At 50.0% G+C, this 19,317-nt stretch overlaps 2 protein-coding genes across 3 annotated transcripts; both read left to right on the forward strand.

The window, feature by feature from the left end:
• The first annotated feature begins 1,667 nt into the window (after positions 1–1,667).
• LOC141915675 (keratin, type II cytoskeletal 4-like) lies at positions 1,668–7,039 on the forward strand. 2 transcript variants are annotated; one of them, XM_074807443.1, is made up of 10 exons: positions 1,668–2,248; positions 2,856–3,073; positions 4,033–4,093; positions 4,328–4,423; positions 4,527–4,691; positions 4,920–5,045; positions 5,257–5,477; positions 5,702–5,736; positions 5,833–5,997; positions 6,052–7,039. In XM_074807443.1, exons 1-10 carry the CDS (start codon positions 1,721–1,723, stop codon positions 6,129–6,131), a joined length of 1,695 nt encoding a protein of 564 aa, XP_074663544.1. In that variant the 5' UTR covers positions 1,668–1,720; the 3' UTR covers positions 6,132–7,039. The 2 variants fall into 2 exon arrangements, with proteins under 2 accessions (XP_074663544.1, XP_074663543.1); XM_074807442.1 differs by having other exon boundaries at positions 5,833–7,039.
• A 4,406-nt stretch (positions 7,040–11,445) lies between these two features.
• LOC141915674 (keratin, type II cytoskeletal cochleal-like) lies at positions 11,446–15,744 on the forward strand. Its single transcript, XM_074807440.1, has 9 exons — positions 11,446–12,102; positions 12,723–12,937; positions 13,140–13,200; positions 13,433–13,528; positions 13,691–13,855; positions 14,275–14,400; positions 14,604–14,824; positions 15,242–15,276; positions 15,383–15,744. Exons 1-9 carry the CDS (start codon positions 11,446–11,448, stop codon positions 15,742–15,744), a joined length of 1,938 nt encoding a protein of 645 aa, XP_074663541.1.
• The last annotated feature ends 3,573 nt before the right edge of the window (positions 15,745–19,317 follow it).

A 19,317-nucleotide genomic window follows, 5' to 3' on the forward strand; every position in this document is an offset into this window, starting at 1 on the left:
AGCTGGCTTCTTGGGCAAGTACCTCGGCCGGCAGCGAGCCAGGAGCCGTGCCAGGAGCTGGTGGCGGAGCCACCCTGGGAACTCCCGGCAGCTATGCTCTCCGCCTGGGCTCCAACAGGTTCATTCGGTTTCTCGGCAGATCTGCCGGTTGCGTAAGGTCGGGGAGATGCAGCCGCCGCCTCCTTTCCCCCAGCCAGAGCTGGGTTCAAGACGCTTCCCTCCTCGCCCCGACCACGTCCCCACTGCGAGCTGGAAAATCGGGGATCCCAGAGCCTCGGGGTGGGAGAGGGTTTCCAGGGGGGACCGGGGTGTGCAGGATGTTTGGTGCCAAAGGGGAGTGTGAGTTTCCCTGTTCCCTGCAATGCAAATCCCCTTGGGCTGAAGATCCTGCAGCTCAGTGAACGAGGTTCAGGAGGAAAAGTCCTCCCTTCCTGCAGAGATGCGCCGGGACCCAGATTTGCATGTTTGCAGTGAAAAAAAAAAAGCTGGGGGTGAATAGGCTCAGAGCTGAAACTGGTTCCCCAAACCTCTCCCACGAGTGTCTCTAATAAAAGGGATAATTACAGAGTTCGCTTTTATTGTCGCAGCTTCAGCTGCAGCTTGTGGTTTGGGGAGGAGTTTTACGGCTTTTTATTTTTTTTTAACGGTGGGATAAATGGGGATCCTCAGTTAGAAGGCATCTTCAGACACCTTTGCTCATTAAAATATAAATTAAAAGTGGTTAAGCAATTAAGTCGTATTTTTGTCGAACAATGTGAGCTCGCTAATGGGTTACCATGGGAGAGGCTTTGCCAAGTGCCACGTGCTGTGGAGGGGGCTTGTGGCTGGAGACCCTGCGAGGGTGATCAGGAAATATCCCGGCAGTGCCTGGAGCGCTTCCAGCTTCGGAGGGGTTGGGACGTGCCGTCACGGACGCTGGGCAGAGCTCCTCAGGCTGGGAAGGGCATCTCAGCCCCGTTGAGGTACGGTGAAGTGTGGGCACCATGGAAATGTTTTGGTCTCTGCAAACCCCTCTGCGTCCTTCCAAGCTCAATACACCAGCCAGAGCGATGTAAAATGACTTTAAAACCTTCTGAAAAGTCTTTTTTATTGACATAAAACTGATTTTATAATCCTGCCAAGGACTAATTCTTTCTGGTTGTGAAACAGTTTTGGACAACCCAAGTCAAACCTCCTCTGAGCAGGAGGTTGAACCCGAGTGCATCTGAGGGTGTGATTGGGAAACCGCGTTTTTGTTGGAATTCAGTGAACCAAGCACCTGCCATCAGGCTCAAAACGAGTGATTTAGTTAAAACAAGGGTCTCCCTCGAGGGTGTGATACGTCAAGGAATTTGTAGTGCTTTGTCATTGCCATAAGAGGCTCAGAAAGGCCCGAGATAAGTTGACAGTTGCAGCTGAGGGAATTTGATTTGGAGTTGTGCTTCCAACACCAACAATAGCTTTGTTTTTCTTAGCTCTCGAGGGAGTGTTTTGAGGCAGGTCATGGTGGTGGCAAAGGTAGGAGGGCATCCTTCCAAGCCCTAAAACAATGAATAGAATAATAAAAAAAAATATATCTCACCACTCTCCTGACACCCAGCCCACTTCCTGAGCACATAAAAAGGGGCGCTCAGCCACTGCACCCACAGGACTCACCTCCTCTTGCCTCCGAACCTCCTCCTGTGCACCGCACCGCTCGGCTCTTCCCTCTTCACAGGTTTACTCTTGGGGACGTGTCACCATGTCTCGCCAGTCCTGTGGTCTCGGCAAGGGATTCAGCTCCAGCTCCGCTTGCGTTGGAGGGAGGAACAAGGTCATGTTCAGCGCTATGTCCCATGTAGGATGCAGAGGACCTGGCAACGCTGGTGGCTTCAGCAGCAGGAGCCTCTATTGCTTGGGAGGGAGTAAAAGTACCTCTCTGGGAGGATTCGGTGGAGGTGGTGGTGTCTGCAGAGGTTTTGGGGCTGGTGGCCAAGGAGGCTTTGGCTACGGCTACGGTGCTGGGGCAGGATTTGGTGGCGGCTATGGTGGTGGGGCTGGTGGCATCTTCGGTGGAGGCCTCTGTGGTGGATTTGGTGGCTTTGGTGGTGGGATGGGAGGTCAGAGCTTTCCCCCTTGCCCACCGGGTGGCATCAGGGAAGTGACCATCAACCAGAGCCTGCTGGCCCCGCTCAACCTGGAAATCGACCCCGAGATCCAGAAGGTGCGAACACAAGAGCGGGAGGAGATGAAGAAGCTCAACAACAGATTTGCTTCTTTCATTGACAAGGTGAGAGTGGCTTCAGCCCGGGGCTGGGGGGTGGAGGTCTCAGCTCACCATGGCTCGTGCCGGTTGCAATTGCTGGGAGATGCCCATCCAATAATACCCAGAGAACCAGGCGTTGCCCAGACCACCCCAAAGAAGCCCTGCAGCCAGAGAGATGGTGGCTGGAGAAGTGACTTCCCCAAGGTTATGGAGAAACCCAGGAGCAGGATCCTTGGTTCTTAAGACCATGATGCTGGTGCCGGGCTGTGGGACCATGTGCTGATGGAGCCTCTGCTGACGGACTCTGTCCATCTGTGGGTTGAAGGACTTTGGGTGTTTTGGCCTATTTTTAAGGAGATGCCAAAACTATGAGGGTCACCTTGTTTCTCCTGTTTAGAGGCTGTGAGATTGGAGAGGGAAGGTGACTCACCTTTGCCCACTCATCCTAGAGCTGTGGTCCCACCCATCCCAGTGGGACCCTGGAGTTATTGCTCACTGGCCATGAGAATAGGCAGGAAGGTTAATCTCATTAAATGGGAAAAAATTATGGAAAACGTGGGAAAAAAATCAATAAAAAGATGCTTTTGGGAATAGTCTGACTCTTTTTCTACCTACCTCTACAATCATTTAGGTCCGGTTCCTAGAGCAGCAGAACCAAGTCCTGGAGACAAAGTGGAAACTCCTGCAGGAACAGGGTGGCACAGGGGTGGGTCGCAGGAACCTCGACCCCGTTTTTGAAGCCTACATCAGCAGGCTGAGGACGCAGCTGGACGGCCTCTCGAGCGAGAAGCATCAGCTGAATTCAGAGCTGAAGAGCTTCCAAGATATGGTGGAAGACTTCAAGACCAAGTAGGTTGTTCTTGGTGTAGTCATGGTTGGGCTGTCTGGTGGTGAAAAAATAGAGGAAACAACTTTGAACAGTCATAAAATGGAAAGAATCATAAGAATTGGCAATATTTCACTTGCTTCAATGATTAGAAAATGTGAAAGGTTTTGGGGAAGTTTTCATCAACTGAGTTTTGACAATAGTTGCTGATTTTTCAAGGGATTTCTCGATACGTTTTGTTGCTGAGTTATGCTTCTCACTAAAGCAGGATTCTCTACTGTTTGTCTTCCTCACGAATCCATGACATTATGATTTAATGAACTAATTAGATCACTTGCTAAATCCTGCTATAATTTCCTCATGGATTTCCTCATGGATTCCTTCCCATAATATCCCTCAGGATTTGAAGCTTAGAGCTTTCTTTGGAAGGACGATGTGGGGTTAAAAAAAAAAAAAAATTATTTTCCTGCTACTATTTATTAGATTAATTTGTCCGGCTGGAAAAGCAAGAACAAAGCCTGGAGAAATGCTTCCACTGAAGGAGCTACAAAAAATGGCAGGAAAGAGAGTCTGGGACTCATCAGGATCAACCTTGCTCTACTGAGGCTGCAGGTTGAAAATTGACCTTGTTTTGGAGATCATCTTCACCCTCCACACTCTGCAGCAGTTACCTGCCCCGATAAGCAGATGGAAATGGCCCACGTTGAGGACCTGAAGGTTCTTGGGTCTTGTAGAAGGAGTTGGAGTGGCTGCAGCCACCAGGGTTTGGTTTAGGCAGAGATAAGGCTCTTTGCAGGTTTTCTTCAGCAGGAGCCAGGGCTCATCTAGAAAGGAGAAGCGCAGTTGTTTGTCCATAAATCTCGCTCATGGCGTGTCTATTTTTGCTGCGTTCATTAGTCTGAGGCCAACAACATCCAGTTGCCAGCAGCAACCGTAGCCAAAACAAGCAGAGAGATTCAATCGCCCTTGTTACAATCAACAGGTACGAAGAGGAAATAAACAAAAGGACAGCTGCTGAGAATGAGTTTGTGCTCCTAAAAAAGGTAAAGTGTGTTTGTGGTTTTTTTTTTTTTTTTAACACAAAGACACATCTTGGTTCAGAGGATGTCTTGCTTCCATCAGCACCGGTTTGTTAACATCAGACATGAACCAGGACCCCTCGGGGTGCGGGTGCCGTAGGGAAAGGAGCACCAAGGGGCTCACCGTTAAATACCGGGTGTTAATAGTTAAATACTGTGCGTCAGGCAGAAGGTTTTCACTTCCCATTTCTGCTGCAGGACGTGGATGCAGCTTATATGACCAAGGTGGATCTTCAGGCAAAATTAGATTCTCTGGCAGATGAGATAAACTTCCTGAAGTATCTTTATGATGTGGTAAGTGGTCTGGCTGCTCTGGAGGGGGCTGCTGGGGTGGAGAAGGGTTGTGACACTGAGGAAATTATGGCAGGGCTAAAGTCAGATCTGGTGTGAATTGCAGGAGCTGTCTGAGATGCAGAAGACCGTTTCCGACACCTCTGTGGTTCTCTCCATGGACAATAACCGAAACCTGGACCTGGACAGCATCATCGCAGAGGTCAAAGCCCGCTACGAGGAGATCGCCAACAGGAGCCGAGTGGAGGCTGAGTCTTGGTACCAGTGCAAGGTGGGTCTGCCACACGTCGCTTGTGATCACCGGTGTCTGAGGAGGTGGAGGGGATGTTGGTGATAGCTCAGACCGTGCTGGGGCCTGGGCTACGGCTGGTACTGGTCTAGCCAGGCTGGAGCTAACGTGCCCATGCTCCCTTTGGCTTGCGTTGGGTGGTATGGAGAGCTGCTGGGAGCAGCCACACCGTGGTGGATCTAATGTTCTCCCCTCACTTCTGCCTACCAGTATGAAGAGCTGCAGGCTACTGCAGGCAAACATGGGGACAGCCTTAAGGACACAAAGACTGAGATCTCTGAGCAAAACCGCATGATCCAGAGGCTACGGGCTGAGATTGAGAGCGTGAAGAAACAGGTAGGGGTTGCATTTTTTAAGAAATGGGTGTGAGCTCTTGGTAACGCCCTTCAGAGCTTCCCTAAAAGCAAATAGTCTGGTAACAGTCATTGTAAGCAGGAGGAAACCTGCTGTATTTGCAAATAGCTGAGCCCAAGTGATCTGGGATCATGGCTTCATCTCCGACCGGCTGCCCCTGCCCCGTTCATCTCACCCATGTCTTGCCCTCCAGTGTGAAACGCTGCAGAGCTCGATTACGGATGCTGAGGAGCGCGGGGAGCTGGCCCTCAAGGATGCCAGGGCCAAACTGACTGACCTGGAGTCAGCCCTACAGAAAGCCAAGGCTGACCTGGCCCGGCAGCTCCGCGAGTACCAGGAGCTCATGAACGTCAAGCTGGCCCTGGACGTTGAGATTGCGACCTACAGGACGCTCCTGGAAGGAGAGGAGTGCAGGTGGGGATACAGCAAGAGCTTGACTGCATCCTGCTAAATCAACAGGATGAATGCGGCACATCACACTCTATTAAAATATTGATGGTGTGGCCACTAGCCACGGACTACGGTCCTGTAGCTGCTGTTATTTATGCCCATGGTCTGGTGGACCAAGCTGGCTTCATGGAGCTGGGCTGGCCCAGATGCTCCGGCTGGAGCTGATGCTCTGTGTCCTTCCCTTGCAGGATGTCTGGGGAGTGTCAGAGCACCGTGAGCATCTGTAAGTAGCGTTCCCAGCATGGCTGGCTGGGATTGATGCTCCAACACTTTATGGTGGCATCAGAAGTAACCTCGTGCCTTCTGTTCCTCTCTGCAGCTGTGGTGGGAGGCAGCAGCAGCTCTGTGGGAGGTGGATATGGCGGCGGACTGTGCCTTGGAGGAGGACTCGGAGGACTCGGATTCGGTGCTGGAAGTGGGAGAGGCAGTGCTGGCTTCTGCTACAGCCTAGGAGGGGGTGGATGTGGCTCCGGGGGAGGATTCGGTGCAGGGGGAGGATTCGGCTCTGGAGGGGCAGGGTTGTGCTCCACGGGTGGAGGGTGTAACTCAGTGGTGGTGGGGTCTGGCACCGTCCTGAAGAAGACCACCACCTCTATGTCTGTCAGCCGGAGGGTCTAGGGAAGTGAGTTATCTCCCCCATCCCCAGCACCCAAAGGAGAAAGGAAGCAAATTTCATGGTGAGCACCACCCCCCTTCACTGCCTAGGTGATGGCTGTCTACTTCATTTCAAGCCACCACCATCCTTCAGAAACCGCATGGAAAAGTAAAATACGGCTATATTGACCAGACTGGGACTCTCAACAGTGTCTGAGGACAGCTCACTTCCCCAGCACTCCCCCGAGACACCGCAAAGCTGCTGGTCATCAGGGTGCTGAGGACTCGTTTGGAAGCAGGACCTGCCCCTTCACCGGCTGGGAGAAGGCAGCCTGGTCCAAGCGCGAGGCTTCCTCCCAGCGACGCGTAGAGGGGACTGGTCCCTGCGCTGCTCAGAGAACTGGCGTCCTGGGAAGCCTGCGGGAAGCCTTGACTTCTTTCAAGATCTTGTGCTGGATCCAGATGTGGTGCAATTTTAATCGGTGCTACTCATCAGCCAGGGCTCGAACTCCAAAACAAGAATTTCCTAATGGTGACTAGTCCCAGCTGAAGACATTTCTTACCCTGCTGCAATTTGTTTTGTGTGGTTTTGGTTTTTGTTTTGTTTGTTTGGTTTTTTTTGTTTTTTTTTTTTTTTTTTCTAAGCAAGATACTGGCAGTTTCACCTGTGTTTTTTAGAAGCTGTTGTAAAATGTTTAGTTTTGCTCAGGGTTTACCTTTTCATTGCAATCATGGGAAGAATTGTGCTTGTTTGCTTAGGCCTTTCTCCTTTGGCATGTGGCATACCCCAATAAACACTAGAGGCAGTAAGCTTGTGTGGTTTTCTCTCTGACCAAAGAGTTTCGTGTTGCAACAAGACTCCTCTTTTACTGAGATCTAAAAGTGTTGCCTGACTTTCTCTTGCCCTTTGAAGTTTGCATTTAAAGAAACCAAAGCAAACGTGTAGCCCGTTCTTCTCACCCACCTCTCTACAAAAATGCGTAGTTTTTCAGTTTGGCAGGAGGATGAAGGAGGTCTTGCAGGGGGAGTGTTTGGGGTGGCAAAATGGCTGGGTCAGGCTCTGTGTGACGGTCTGATCCAGCCTCTGTGAAACACACGGGGTTTTCTTGGATGCCATTTAATGGTTGGACTGGATGATCTTCAAGGTCTTTTCCAACCCAGACGATTCTGTGATTCTGTGATTTCTGTGGGAACAAGCTCATTCCTGGCAGTGTGGCAGGAGAGGAAGAGGCAGCTGGGGTGAACCTGGATGCTCTTCTCCTCTGTCCTTCTGCTGGGACTCCTGGAGTGACAGAGGCAGTTGGGCCCGTTAGAGCAGAACAGACTTTTGGACTCAGTTGATTTTAGGAGACCATTCGCTTCCCCTTTCTCTTCCTAAGCCCTTTCCTTGCTCCTGTTGGCCAGCTCGCGATATTCCCTAGCTCATCCACCTCTGACTGACCGCTGCCTCCAAGCCCACCACTGGCCTCCACCCATGCTTCCCTGTTCTCCAAGGTGGTCCCAGTGCTGTGGCGCCCACAGCTGGTGCTGGCAAGACAAAGACATTGCACAGCCCTAAGTGCTTTTGGAGCATCCTATAAGGGACGGTGTGGAAGTGGGAAGGGCGATCATCACCCCTCCAGCTAATTCAGAGCTAATTCCTCAGTATACATGATGCTGGAGCCAGCCCTGCAGCTTTTACTGTTGTCTGGACTGGCCAGGGATCCACGGGTTGTTTTTAAAGCATCCGCAAAAGGTAACTGAGACCATGGGAAGAGCAAGATCCCAACCCCCTGTCAAGCCCTACCTCTCCACAAAAGTAGAATATTTTTGATGACCTGTGAATTTAGAGCCAGAAACTCCTGGTGTGGTTTGACCTCTTGCTCAGGAGACCTTGAATCACATCCCTGGTCAACCGCAGACTCGCTCTGCGATCCAGATGAGTCATTTAATTTATTCCACGCTCCGTTCCCTGTTTGTAAATGCTTGAGACATAAACCTACCAGAGACTGTGGAATGTCACAACGCTGCCAGCAAAGGCATGTAACTACTTGGATGGGGAGATGGTTTGGGCAATGGTTAAATATTCGAGTGAGTTGTGAAGGGACCTGAGATGGCGTTGAATGAAAAGACAACTACTTCCCTCAGAGTCACCCCAATCCAGCTGCCTCTGCGTAAACTTGCCTCCAGCAAATGACTCCTGACATCGGGGCAGCGTGATGAAGAGACAAAAGGCTTCTAGATGTGCACAAATGCTGTAGTTAAAACAAACAGACACCAAAAAGCCCTTGCCTTTTGTTCCTATGATCACACCAGCAATTAGGGGAAAATTCTCCTGGGCTGGACCGAGATGTGACATAATTTCTGCCTTTTGTTGGAGGAGCGAAAACATTTGACGTGGCCTGAAATAAGTTTCGTTTGATTTCGTCATGATTTCCTCCCGTTTTAGAAGTCTCTTCTAAAGCACAGTGAAAACACTGAGATGTCGAGCGTTTTATGGGAAGTGTGGGAACTAAATGCTTTGCTTTGCTTTTCCCCCAGAAATTCTCCCTTTCTGTGGTTGAAGACTTTTTGTCAGTTCGGTGCATGTCAACCGACAGCGTTGCTGCTGAAATGAGCCTTTTCCTGCAAGTATTCAAGGCTTGAGCAGCTTTTCCTGTATTCCTGCCTGTTTATTTTCACAGAATCATAGAATCAGTTTGGGTTGGAAGGGACATTTAAAGGTAATTTTCCGTCATCAGGGCTTTGGGTACAACAACGTTGTTTGAGATCCCCGCAGCCTAAAGCTGCCTATTGCAGTTGAAGCGGGTGATGATGTTGATATCCAAATCCTGGTTTGATTTCCTAAACTTGGCTGGAGATGTGGCCGTGACTCAATGACGGCGTTATCTAAACACGGGCGCTCGGGACTCAAGCATTGTGCTGACTTAACGCATCTCCTCCCAGCGCAGCTGGGAACGTGAAAAGTCTCTGATCGCGTCGTCCCACCCACAGAAAAAGGAAAAGCCAACCCCCCCCCCCCCTGAAAAACGTAACCACATGTTTGGTAATGCGGAGGGAGGCAAGGGAAGGCATTGTCAAATGTGTGTGCATCTGTGATGTGCATATTCGTGATTATATCTATATTATATCTGCAGCAGCTGTAAACCCACAGCACCCTCCTGAACCTTGTGGTGTGGCAGGCGGCGGCGGAATGGATTTGACTGATAAATCAGAAGCGGAGCGTGTTCACGGCCTGGGTCCGCGGAGACAGCGCTGCCAGGTCTTGCCTGCAATTTGCCTCTCCTCTAGACGGGAAGGGCTGTTGAGAGACGGCTCTTGCCTTTGCCCCGCGAGGGGATCAGATGTTTGTCGAGTCTTTTGGCTCATGGTTGCAGTGATGCTTGAGGTTGTGCTTCAGAACCTCCCAGTGTGGGCAGGCGTTTGTCCCAACTGTGGCATTTAGGAGACAAAGTCTTGCTGAAGACCAACAAACCATCCAGGGCCTCCTCAGCCCATGTATTTATTGTCTACACACCATGCTGTACAACCACCAAACCCCCTGTCCTCCCCATCCCCTTGGTCTCGCAGTGACTTGTTATTATATTTTTTTTCCAGCCCTATCTGTCTCCTGTGCTCACGAATCCACGCTGATGCTGGGGGGGGGGAGGTGGGATGAGAAGGCTGTGCAGGGACAGCCGTGGAAATGCCAGTTCAGCTGCATGTTATGCCACAGTCCGGGTCCCTGGGCACTTTTGGAAATTGGTTTCTGGGTGATAATTTTAGAGGTATTTAAACATCTGAAGATACCAAGAGTTGTTAGTGTGGATTTTCAAGAAGCACTTAATTGCCTGTGTCCTGTGGGAACTTCCGAGAACCTTGCTAGACAGCTACCAGCGCAGTTAGATGCCTCAATAGTCATAAAGATTTTTGAACTTCAGGATTTCTTAGGTGGCTAATGAAAAAAGGAATTAGAAAATTTAAAAATTTAAAAACGAGGCCGTAATTGTTATTTGATAAGCAGGCTGCTGCAAGATGAGTGCACGATGGGTCATAGTCTTATTATTGCAAGTTTAACTCCTAAGCTAATCCTTCCTCAGTGTGGTGTCAAAACCGGGGTGTTCTGAGAGCTTCTGCCTTTCTAAAATCTGGTGAGCGCTTTCAAACCAGCTTAGAAAGGACACCTACCCGGGTTCTTGAAGGAAGGCTCGGCACAGCTTACAAGTGCCTGTCTGCCAAAAATTTATTTGCATATAAATACTGAAGTAAGCCAGGTAGCTGAAAAACACGCATTTCCTCAAGCGAAAGTGATTGTGCCCTCTGTTCTCCTCATTTCTATGTGTCTCTACAAATGAGTTGAGCTCTCCAGCATCCTCTGCCTAGCTAATTGCATTTAAATGGTTACAGGACTTATTATGTGGGCAGCACGAGTTTGCATGCCTCCTTCTCTCTGTCTATTCTCAGCGCCGTCTGTCCTCCTGTCCACACTTCCCACCGTAGCAGCCGGGTTCCTGATGTCTTTTCTGGCTCTTCGCGTGGTCTTGAAGCCTTCAGAAAACCCTAAAGGGATTTCCCATCTGTGACAGTCGTGGCATTTCTTCACTGGTGCTGAGACTATCTTGGCATGAAGACTCCAGGACTCGCTTTCAGTAAGAGCTTGATCCAACAATAAATGAATTTCCAGTGCCAACCATTGCTCTGCTATCTTGTTTCTGGTAAGGTTTTATTTATCGAAAAGATGCAGAGCCTCATCAAAATGCAATTTGCTGAGCCCTGGCTCTAGATTGAGAAACTACTTCTCAAAGCCAAAGGCAATTTTCCATGTAAAAAGAAGACTAAGGGTGTAACATAGGTGTGTTTTGGGAATTGTGAAAGCCGTGCTACAACTTGGCATGAACCACAGCACTTGCCTGCCATGGGGCTTTGGAGTGAAAGATCATAATAAAGATAAACTTAAGCAGGGAAACAACCACAATGGATGAAAGGTGAAAAAAAAGAGACTAGTATATCCTAGGGAGACTGCTACTATACCACAAAAGCATAAAACTTCTTAGTCATTGAGTGTTACCATTTGGTAGACACAGTTGTATATTTTTTAATTTTCTCCTGCATTATAGGGTGTGTTTCTGGGTAGGGTCAATGTTTGGCAAATTGAAGATGAAAATCTGTAAACCACGCCACACTGATGAAGACAGTAACTGTCTCCTCCTTCACGCCCATGCAAACCCAGCCCACCTCCAGAAACAGATAAAAGCGAGCATCTACTGCCCTCCAGTCAGAGGGACTTACTTCCCTTCTCTTTGCACTCATCTCCTCGCAGCTCAACTCCATTGATCTTCCTTATCTTCTCGATTTTTGACTCTGCTTAGAAGAAACAGCCATGTCTCGTCAGTCTGTCTGCAGAAGCTTTGGAGGCGGCAGCAGAAGGGGCTACAGCTCTTGCTCTGCCATCGGTGGTGGCTTTGGAGGAGGTGGCGGCAGAAGCAGGAGCAGCTACAGCTCGTTCTCTGTGTCCAGGGGATTTGGAGGTGGTGGACGTTGTGGAGGGTTCACCAGCAGGAGCCTCCATAACATGGGTGGCAGTGGAAGGATTTCCATGGGTGGATGCTACGGTGGTGGAGGCAGAATGGGTGGCTTTGGTGGAGGCTACGGAGGAGGAATGGGCAGCTTTGGTGGAGGGATGGGTAGTTATGGTGGAGGAATGGGTAGTTATGGTGGAGGGATGGGTAGTTATGGTGGAGGGATGGGTAGTTATGGTGGAGGAATGGGTGGTGGAGGAATGGGTGGCTTTGGTGGAGGAATGGGTGGTGGAGGAATGGGCGGTGGAGGAATGGGCGGCTTTGGTGGACCAGGCTTTGGCATGCCAGGCTTTGGTGGCCCTGGTAGAGGTGGCCCTGGAATCCAGCCAGTGCAGGTTGACTCAACCCTCCTACAGCCAGTCCATGTTGAGATTGATCCTCAGATCCAGCAAGTCAAAAACCAGGAGAAGGAACAGATCAAGACTCTTAACAATCAATTTGCCTCTTTTATTGATAAGGTGAGAGGGTGGGATTGTGTCTAAGGGTCAAAACTGGGGGGAACGTTCAAGTTCTGCAGAAATGTCCTTTTTGAGCTAAATATCAGGAGGCTGAGAAGCTTGAGCAGAGTCTTTTCATTAAGTGCTGCTAGAGAAGAGATGAGAATCTCCCTTCCACAGGAGATCAAAGCTGTGTCTTCAGGGCTTTAATCCAGCCTGTTGCACCAGGCTCAGCTAATAGGTTATTCTTGCAAGCAAGCTCAACGCCTCCAAACATCTTTAGGTTTCAGGCACCAATTTTCCCTCCCGTACCATTCTCTTTCCAAATACCCTCCCATTTAAGTATTCACTAATATATATATATATTTTTCTCTTTGTTTTCAAATATTCAGGCTTTTAAATCTAGACTAGAAATCAAAGATTTCTACACCGCCTGTGATGGGAATGTACTTGGAGCTGGTGCTACGTTTAGAAGCTCCTTTGACTTGAATACGACTTAGAAATTTCCACCTGATCTTGCAGTTTAGGCAGCAACAGAAATAGAAAAAACATATTAACCGGTTCTCTTATTGTCATGCAAAGGAGAATCTTTTGCTGCTGTTCCCCACGTGATGGTGGATACTCCATGTGTTGGCTTTCAGGTCCGCTTCCTGGAGCAACAGAACAAGGTCCTCTCCACCAAGTGGGAGCTCCTCCAACAGCAAGGGCCTTCGGGGCCAAGGAAGAACCTTGATACCATCTTTGAAAACTACATCCAGAACCTGAGGAGGCAGCTGGACTCAATCTTGGCACAGAGGGGACAGCTGGAGTCAGAGCTGCAGAGCATGCAGCAATACGTCGAGGATTACAAAACCAAGTAAGTGCAGTGGCAGTCTAACCCAGAAAGCAACTCAGGCAGCTTAGCAGTCATTTTTCTTCACACACATGGTTTTTGTGGCAATTCTGGACGTAGTTTTTTCAGTCTAAATATTCTGTGTTGTTTTTTTCTTTTAGTTTGTTTAGCGTGGCCTTAGGCAGGAAAATTCAGGAAACTCAGCTTGTATTTTTACTCTCTATAGGTATGAGGAAGAGATCAACAGACGCACGACTGCTGAGAACGAGTTTGTGGTGCTCAAGAAGGTGAGTCACGCGCTAACAAGGTGATTGCTTGAATATCAGCCTTTATCTGTGCTCGGAGGGGACTCCAACGGGAATTTGTAGAGATTGTAGGATCTGTGGGCTGACATTTGAAGTCACTTGTTTTTAAGTTGAATAACACCATCGTAATTGTTACCCTCAGCACAGACGATTTCCATGATCCTGAAAGATTTCCAAGAGGAAATTAAACTATTCTCTGTGATCTTTCCTTTAGGATGTGGACTGTGCCTACATGACCAAAGTAGAGCTGGAAGCCAAGGTGGGAGCTCTGACCGATGAAATCAACTTCCTGAGGTGCATCTACGAGGAGGTAAGAGCTCTGCCTTCCGCTGGGCTGGCTGGAGTGTGTGGTGGCCAAAGACGCTGGGGTTGGACTGGCTGCCCACGTGGATTTGGTCTGGAGAGGCTGCTTGGAGTTGCTGCTCTTTTCTGCCCTTCTTGGATGGTCAGGCTAAGTCATGTTTGTTTGCAGGAACTGGCTCAGATGCAGACAATCAGCCGGGACCTGTCCGTGGTGGTGTCCATGGACAACAACCGGCACCTGGATCTGGACAGCATCATCGAGGAGGTCAGGCGTCAGTACGAGCAGATTGCTCAGAGCAGCAGAGCTGAAGCTGAGGCTTGGTACCAGAGCCAGGTAAGCTGGGAAGCAATTAAGGAACCTCGGCTAGAGTTCACAGATAATTTATGACCATGTGAGACATCTCTTCAAGCTAACAGTGCTAGACCTCATGCAAGGAAGTCTCAAGAGGAATTGTGTTGCTTTTGGTGCACGGTACAAGCCTCTCAATAGATGGCCAAAGATGTATTTTAACTAGAAAATGCCTGCCCAAAGTAGCTTGTCAGAAGCCGAGGGATGCTTATTAGTCACTAAGCCCTATTTCAAAGTTCAAAACCAATAATTGAGTCTCAGACTCATCTTTTATATTGAGCTGGGCATCCATGACCAACGTGGTAGGTCCTTGTAGCAACATGTGAGCTATGAAACTGTTGACAAATCTTGCCGAGGCGTCAGGAATGTATCTCTGAAGGTTTGCTTTGTCTTGGTGCCATCAGTACGAACAGCTGCAGAGCACTGCTGGAAGGCATGGGGACAGCCTACGCAACACCAAGATAGAGATCCAAGAGTTGACCAGGAACATTCAGAGGCTGCGAGCTGAGATTGAGAACGTGAAGAAGCAGGTAGGGTTTGGCTGTTGTCACATGGCATCAGGTTGAATCAGAAATGACCACGTGTGGGGCAGAAATGGTTTCTTCAACCAGCCCTTGTTTACTTCATGTAGATGTTTCCTTTTATTTTTCTTGACTTCTCCACTGGGGGTTTGAGGGCGGATGTTAATTGTCAAAATGAGATCTGAGAACGTGCCCTTTTTTTTTTTCCTCAGAACCAGCAGCTTCAGGCAGCTATTGCTGAGGCTGAGGAGCGGGGTGAGATGGCCCTCAAGGATGCCAGGATAAAGCTGGAAGAGCTGGAAAGTGCCCTGCAGAAAGACAAGGAGGAGCTGGCTCGCTTGCTGAAGGAGTACCAGGAGCTGCTGAACATCAAGATTGCTCTGGATGTTGAGATTGCCATGTACAGGAAGCTGCTGGAGGGAGAGGAGAACAGGTAAACACCTGACCTCTGGTTCGAGAGGGCTGTTACAATCGATGCTGGACGCCTTGAGTTTTGATGTTAACTGTAATCTCAAACCAGCTCTTTTGGTTAAAATGGGTAGATGTGGTGGTTGGCACTCTGGGTGATATTTTGGATAGTCAGGACTGATAATTGGCAGAGCCTGGTCGCTACAGGGGGTATAACTAACATTTCGTTTCTGTTATGTGCAAACACTTTAATGAACGTCAAATCTGAAAGAACGTTATGGTAAAGAGGAATTGTCAATGCCCTCCCCCCTTAGATATCTTAGTGATACGGAAGCTGCTGATAAAGAAGAAACAGGAAAATGGTTAGATAATGAAAATACAGTTCTGTTTTTACAATGTCGCTTTTGTTGGGTAATTAAAATGTACCAATTTCCCTTTGCAGGCTGTGCAATGATGGCATGTCCAACGTCAACGTCTGTAAGTATCTGCATTTGTCTCCCTGTGAAGCAGCAGCAGACCAGCTCCTTTTGGAGATACAGCCTGCCAGCGGGCAATGCGTGTGTAACCTGTGCTTCTCTTGCAGCTGTGGTAGGCAGGAGCACCATCTCTGGAGGCAGAGGAGGCATGGGAGGAGGCTTCGGAGGCGGCAGCGGCATGGGAGGAGGCTTTGGAGGCGGCAGTGGCATGGGAGGAGGCTTCGGAGGCGGCAGCGGCATGGGAGGAGGAATGGGAGGAGGCGTATGTGGAGTAGGAGGCAGCTTTGGAGGAGGAAGCATGGGCGGCAGCTGTGGAATGGGAGGAGGAATGTACAGCGGCGGCTTCTCTTCTGGAAGTGGAAGGATGTGCGGCTCTGGCGGTGGCAACTTCAGCTCCGGTGGGGGATCGTCCTCCGTACGGAGATGTGTCACGACCACCTCCGTCAAATCTTCAGGTGTGAGATTCTGAGCCCCAAAGCCAGATTGAAAAAGGAAAGAAACATCTCCTATCTCCTCCCGGCAGCAGCCCAGCCTCCTTAAATCCAGCTCCAGCGTCCTGCAATGAAATGAACTGTGTCCCTCACGGCCCACCATGTACCAGCTCATCTACCTGGCTCGGTCCCATCAAGGGAGACTCGTGGCAGCGCCACGTCCCGCCAACAGCCCTGTTGAGCTGCTCGTTAGCCCCAAGCCCAGCGATGAAATAACTCTCCGAGCAAAGAAAAGTCTCTCCTGTGGGTACCCAGCACGGAGAGCTGATTTACAGGAGGGAAACGCTCTGCCTTTCTTGCTGTGTTGTACATTTCTGGCTGCCTTGTGGCAAACGTGTATAAAACTGCTCTTTCTTCCTCTGTCCTCATGTTTGTTCCTCGATGGCCATGTCCCTGGGGTGCTTCTGCATGCAGTATATCCACTGCTTCCTTTCACTAGCCTTTGGGGCCAGGGCAGATGTGGGGCAAGTGGAACTCGTCCCTTGGCAGAGCTGGGGAGGGAGCATCTTCTTGGCAGGTGGCCAGAGGGATTAACGGCCCCGGGGTGGAGCTCCTGGGCAGCTTTGCTCACCTGGTAGCCCCAGGTGTGCTGTAAGCAGGAGCTCTCTCTGGAGTTGTGGCTTCCAGTCCCACTTGTCCTTGCTCCCTGTGACACCTGGTAACACCTTACACTCACGTGGACTTTTTCTAAGGAGAACAAATCTTGCTCTTCAGTGCCAGGCCCCCTGTGACATGGAACAAGATGTACTGTCCCCACTTCCCTTCCTCTTCTGTTTGTGGTAGGCCCTAGTTCCTTGGGAATTTACCATTCTCAATAAATTGCAGAGAACATTCATGATGTCCTTGTGTCATTACTCTGGAGGGCACTTCTATGCAAGGTGTTTTTTGTTGTTGGAGAAGCAGCTTGGTGGGACGGTGTGGGTTGTTCTTCTTTTGAATGTGTTGTGACTGTGCTTTGAGGGGACTGGAGGGGTGTCTGGAGAGAGCTGGACCAAGTATTGGTGATGCCTCTTGACTCTTCTGAGTCATTGTAGTGCCTGAAAACACAAGCCCATATCTAGAGTGGTGGGGCTCTGGATGCTCCACTCGCAGAATGTGCAGCAATTCAGCTGAGACGGGAGTAATGTCCTGGTATTCATGGCTCAGCCATTGTAGCAGCCAAAGCTATTGAGCAGCCTCCCCTGACATTCTCTTCTGTCCCTCTCCTGGTGGAGCAGGGTATGTGTTAGGGGAAGAAGATCGCAGTCGTCTGTGGACAGCGGTGGGAGGGCAGGTTTACAACTGCCCGTACGCATGGGTATGGCCGTTGGCCAAGCACCTACCCGCTGGAGTACAAGTCGGCTGTGGCCAGGCAGGCTGCGCAGCTCGGCACCCTACGAGCACCAGGAGTGCCTGAGAACCACTAACTCATCCCCCTCTTCATGCACCACAAGTGGGAACACGAAGGGCTGGGAAGGCGTGATTCATCCCAAAGCCCTGGGCTCAGGTACCCGTCAGCTCCCTGGAAAGTCGATTAATTCCCCCAGTGTGTCTCCTGTACACTGAGAGCAAGAGGGAGAGATTTGGTCTAGCTCGAGGAGGGGGCACTGGCAGAGGAATGCTGGTGTGTTTGATCTGCACTGTGCTCCAGTTGCTCCACCACACGAAGAGATCAAAGAGACAGAAACCGCTTTCAGTAGTGGTTCAGGAGTCCCACAACAACCTGCTGTGAGCTGCCAGTGTCCCCGCAGCAGGTCAGGAAGATGCAGACCTCAGAAGAGGCCCATCAAGGTGGTGGGGAATGGTTGCAGGGCTCTTGGAAGAGGGTCTTCTGGTTGCTTTGAAGCCCAGCAGAAGTGCGCTAGAGCTGGGGAACGTGGCCGGGTTTGGCCCAAACAGAAGACGATGAGAAGGCAATGCCTCTGCGAGGCTGGGGCTGTGCCAAGAGTTCTTTGGGGTTTGGCTTGTGGAAAGAGTCACCTATTTTCACTTTAATTTTAAGACTATGTTTCTTCTCAGCTTTAAGATCTGAAACACGGCGTTGTAGACGCATTGTTGTGAGGAATCATTGCAACATCCTCCTCTATGTTCCCTCTTGAGTTTCGTGCCAAAATCTCTTTGCTGTGTGAGATCCAAAGCTGCAGCCTGGCTTGGTCGCCATCTATGTTTTCTGCAGCGTTTACACTTTGCCCGGTGTTGATGATTTTACTGTGTACTACTCCTTGTGTAAGAGATCTGAAGGAACGGCTGGAGCCTCGGCTTGGTATTGAGTCCTACTCGGAGGAGGCTGAAGTGACTCCAGGTTTGGTATAATCTGCACATCTTGTCTGAAGACGTCAGAGTGACTCAATCTGGGCGTCTTATCTGTGAGAGCTGAATGTGGTCAGCATCCAGGCATTTGGCTGACTTAACAGATCTTCCCCCTCGTTGCGGAGCCGCCATGTGGGATGTTACAACCAAGTCACGCTGCCGACCGAGAGAGGTGGCTACTGTGCGTTTGGCAACCTGGAGGGAGGCCATGAGAAGAGATGATTTATTTTTTCTAACTAAAAGCTGAGGCACCCCACACCTGCCCGGGTCTGCTCATCACGAGGGCGTGCACTGGACTGCAGAACGATCTGGAGCTCGGTTGTGGTTTAACCCCAGCCGGCACCTAAACACCACACAGCTGCTCACCCACTCCTCCCCCACCAGTGGGCTGGGGAGAGGAATTGGAAAAAAAAGGAAAACTCATAGGTTGAGATAAGAACAGTTTAATAACTGAAACACAATACAATATATTAATAATATTAATAATAATAACAGCAATGAAAAGGATGATAACAAAATAAAAGAGAGAAATAAACCCCAAGAAAAGTTAAGTGATGCACCATGCAACTGCTTGCCACCCCCTGACCGTCCCTGAGGAGCGATCCACGCCTCCCGGCCAACCCCCCCCACTTTCTGTTCTGAGCGTGATGTCCTGTGGTACAGAACAGCCCTTTGGCTAGTTTGGGTCAACTGTCCTGGCCATGCTCCCTCCCAACTTCTTCTACACCTGGCACAGCATGGGAAACTGAAAAATTCTTAATTTAGGATAAGTGCTACTTAGCAATAACTAAAACATCAGGGTGTTATCAACGTTATTCTCACACTGAATCCAAACTCCAGCACTGCACCAGCTACTGGGGAGGAAATCAGCTCTCTCCCAGCCGAAACCAGGACAAACACTTAACTCTCGATTTTGGGGATAACAACTGAGAAAGAAGACCCTCTTCATTCAAGCTGCTTTTGAAAGGGAAAATGTCCCCTCCCTGCCCATCCTCCAGCTGCAGCCTGCTGCGTACGGCAGGCCACGCACATCTGGATAACCCTTGGCCAACCATTCCTTGTGTCCTTCAAGGGTGGGATAACCCCTGGCCAACCATTCCTTGTGTCCTTCAAGGGTGGGATAACCCCTGGCCAACCATTCCTTGTGTCCTTCAAGGGTGGGATAACCCCTGGCCAACCATTCCTTGTGTCCTTCAAGGGTGGGATAACCCTTGGCCAATCATTCCTTGTGTCCTTCAAGGGTGGGATAACCCTTGGCCAAC

Source organism: Strix aluco, chromosome 27 (assembly GCF_031877795.1).
Source record: "Strix aluco isolate bStrAlu1 chromosome 27, bStrAlu1.hap1, whole genome shotgun sequence".
NCBI lineage: Eukaryota > Metazoa > Chordata > Aves > Strigiformes > Strigidae > Strix > Strix aluco.

Excerpts from the sequence above, each read along its gene's own strand:
- LOC141915675 (XM_074807442.1), top strand. The coding sequence starts at position 1,721 with ATGTCTCGCCAGTCCTGTGGTCTCGGCAAGGGATTCAGCTCCAGCTCC. Across the intron at positions 5,046-5,256 it reads TTGAGAGCGTGAAGAAACAG|TGTGAAACGCTGCAGAGCTC; the intron begins GTAGGGGTTGCA and ends CTTGCCCTCCAG. Across the intron at positions 5,737-5,832 it reads TCAGAGCACCGTGAGCATCT|CTGTGGTGGGAGGCAGCAGC; the intron begins GTAAGTAGCGTT and ends TCCTCTCTGCAG.
- LOC141915674 (XM_074807440.1), top strand. The coding sequence starts at position 11,446 with ATGTCTCGTCAGTCTGTCTGCAGAAGCTTTGGAGGCGGCAGCAGAAGG. Across the intron at positions 12,103-12,722 it reads TTGCCTCTTTTATTGATAAG|GTCCGCTTCCTGGAGCAACA; the intron begins GTGAGAGGGTGG and ends GTTGGCTTTCAG. Across the intron at positions 15,277-15,382 it reads CATGTCCAACGTCAACGTCT|CTGTGGTAGGCAGGAGCACC; the intron begins GTAAGTATCTGC and ends CTTCTCTTGCAG.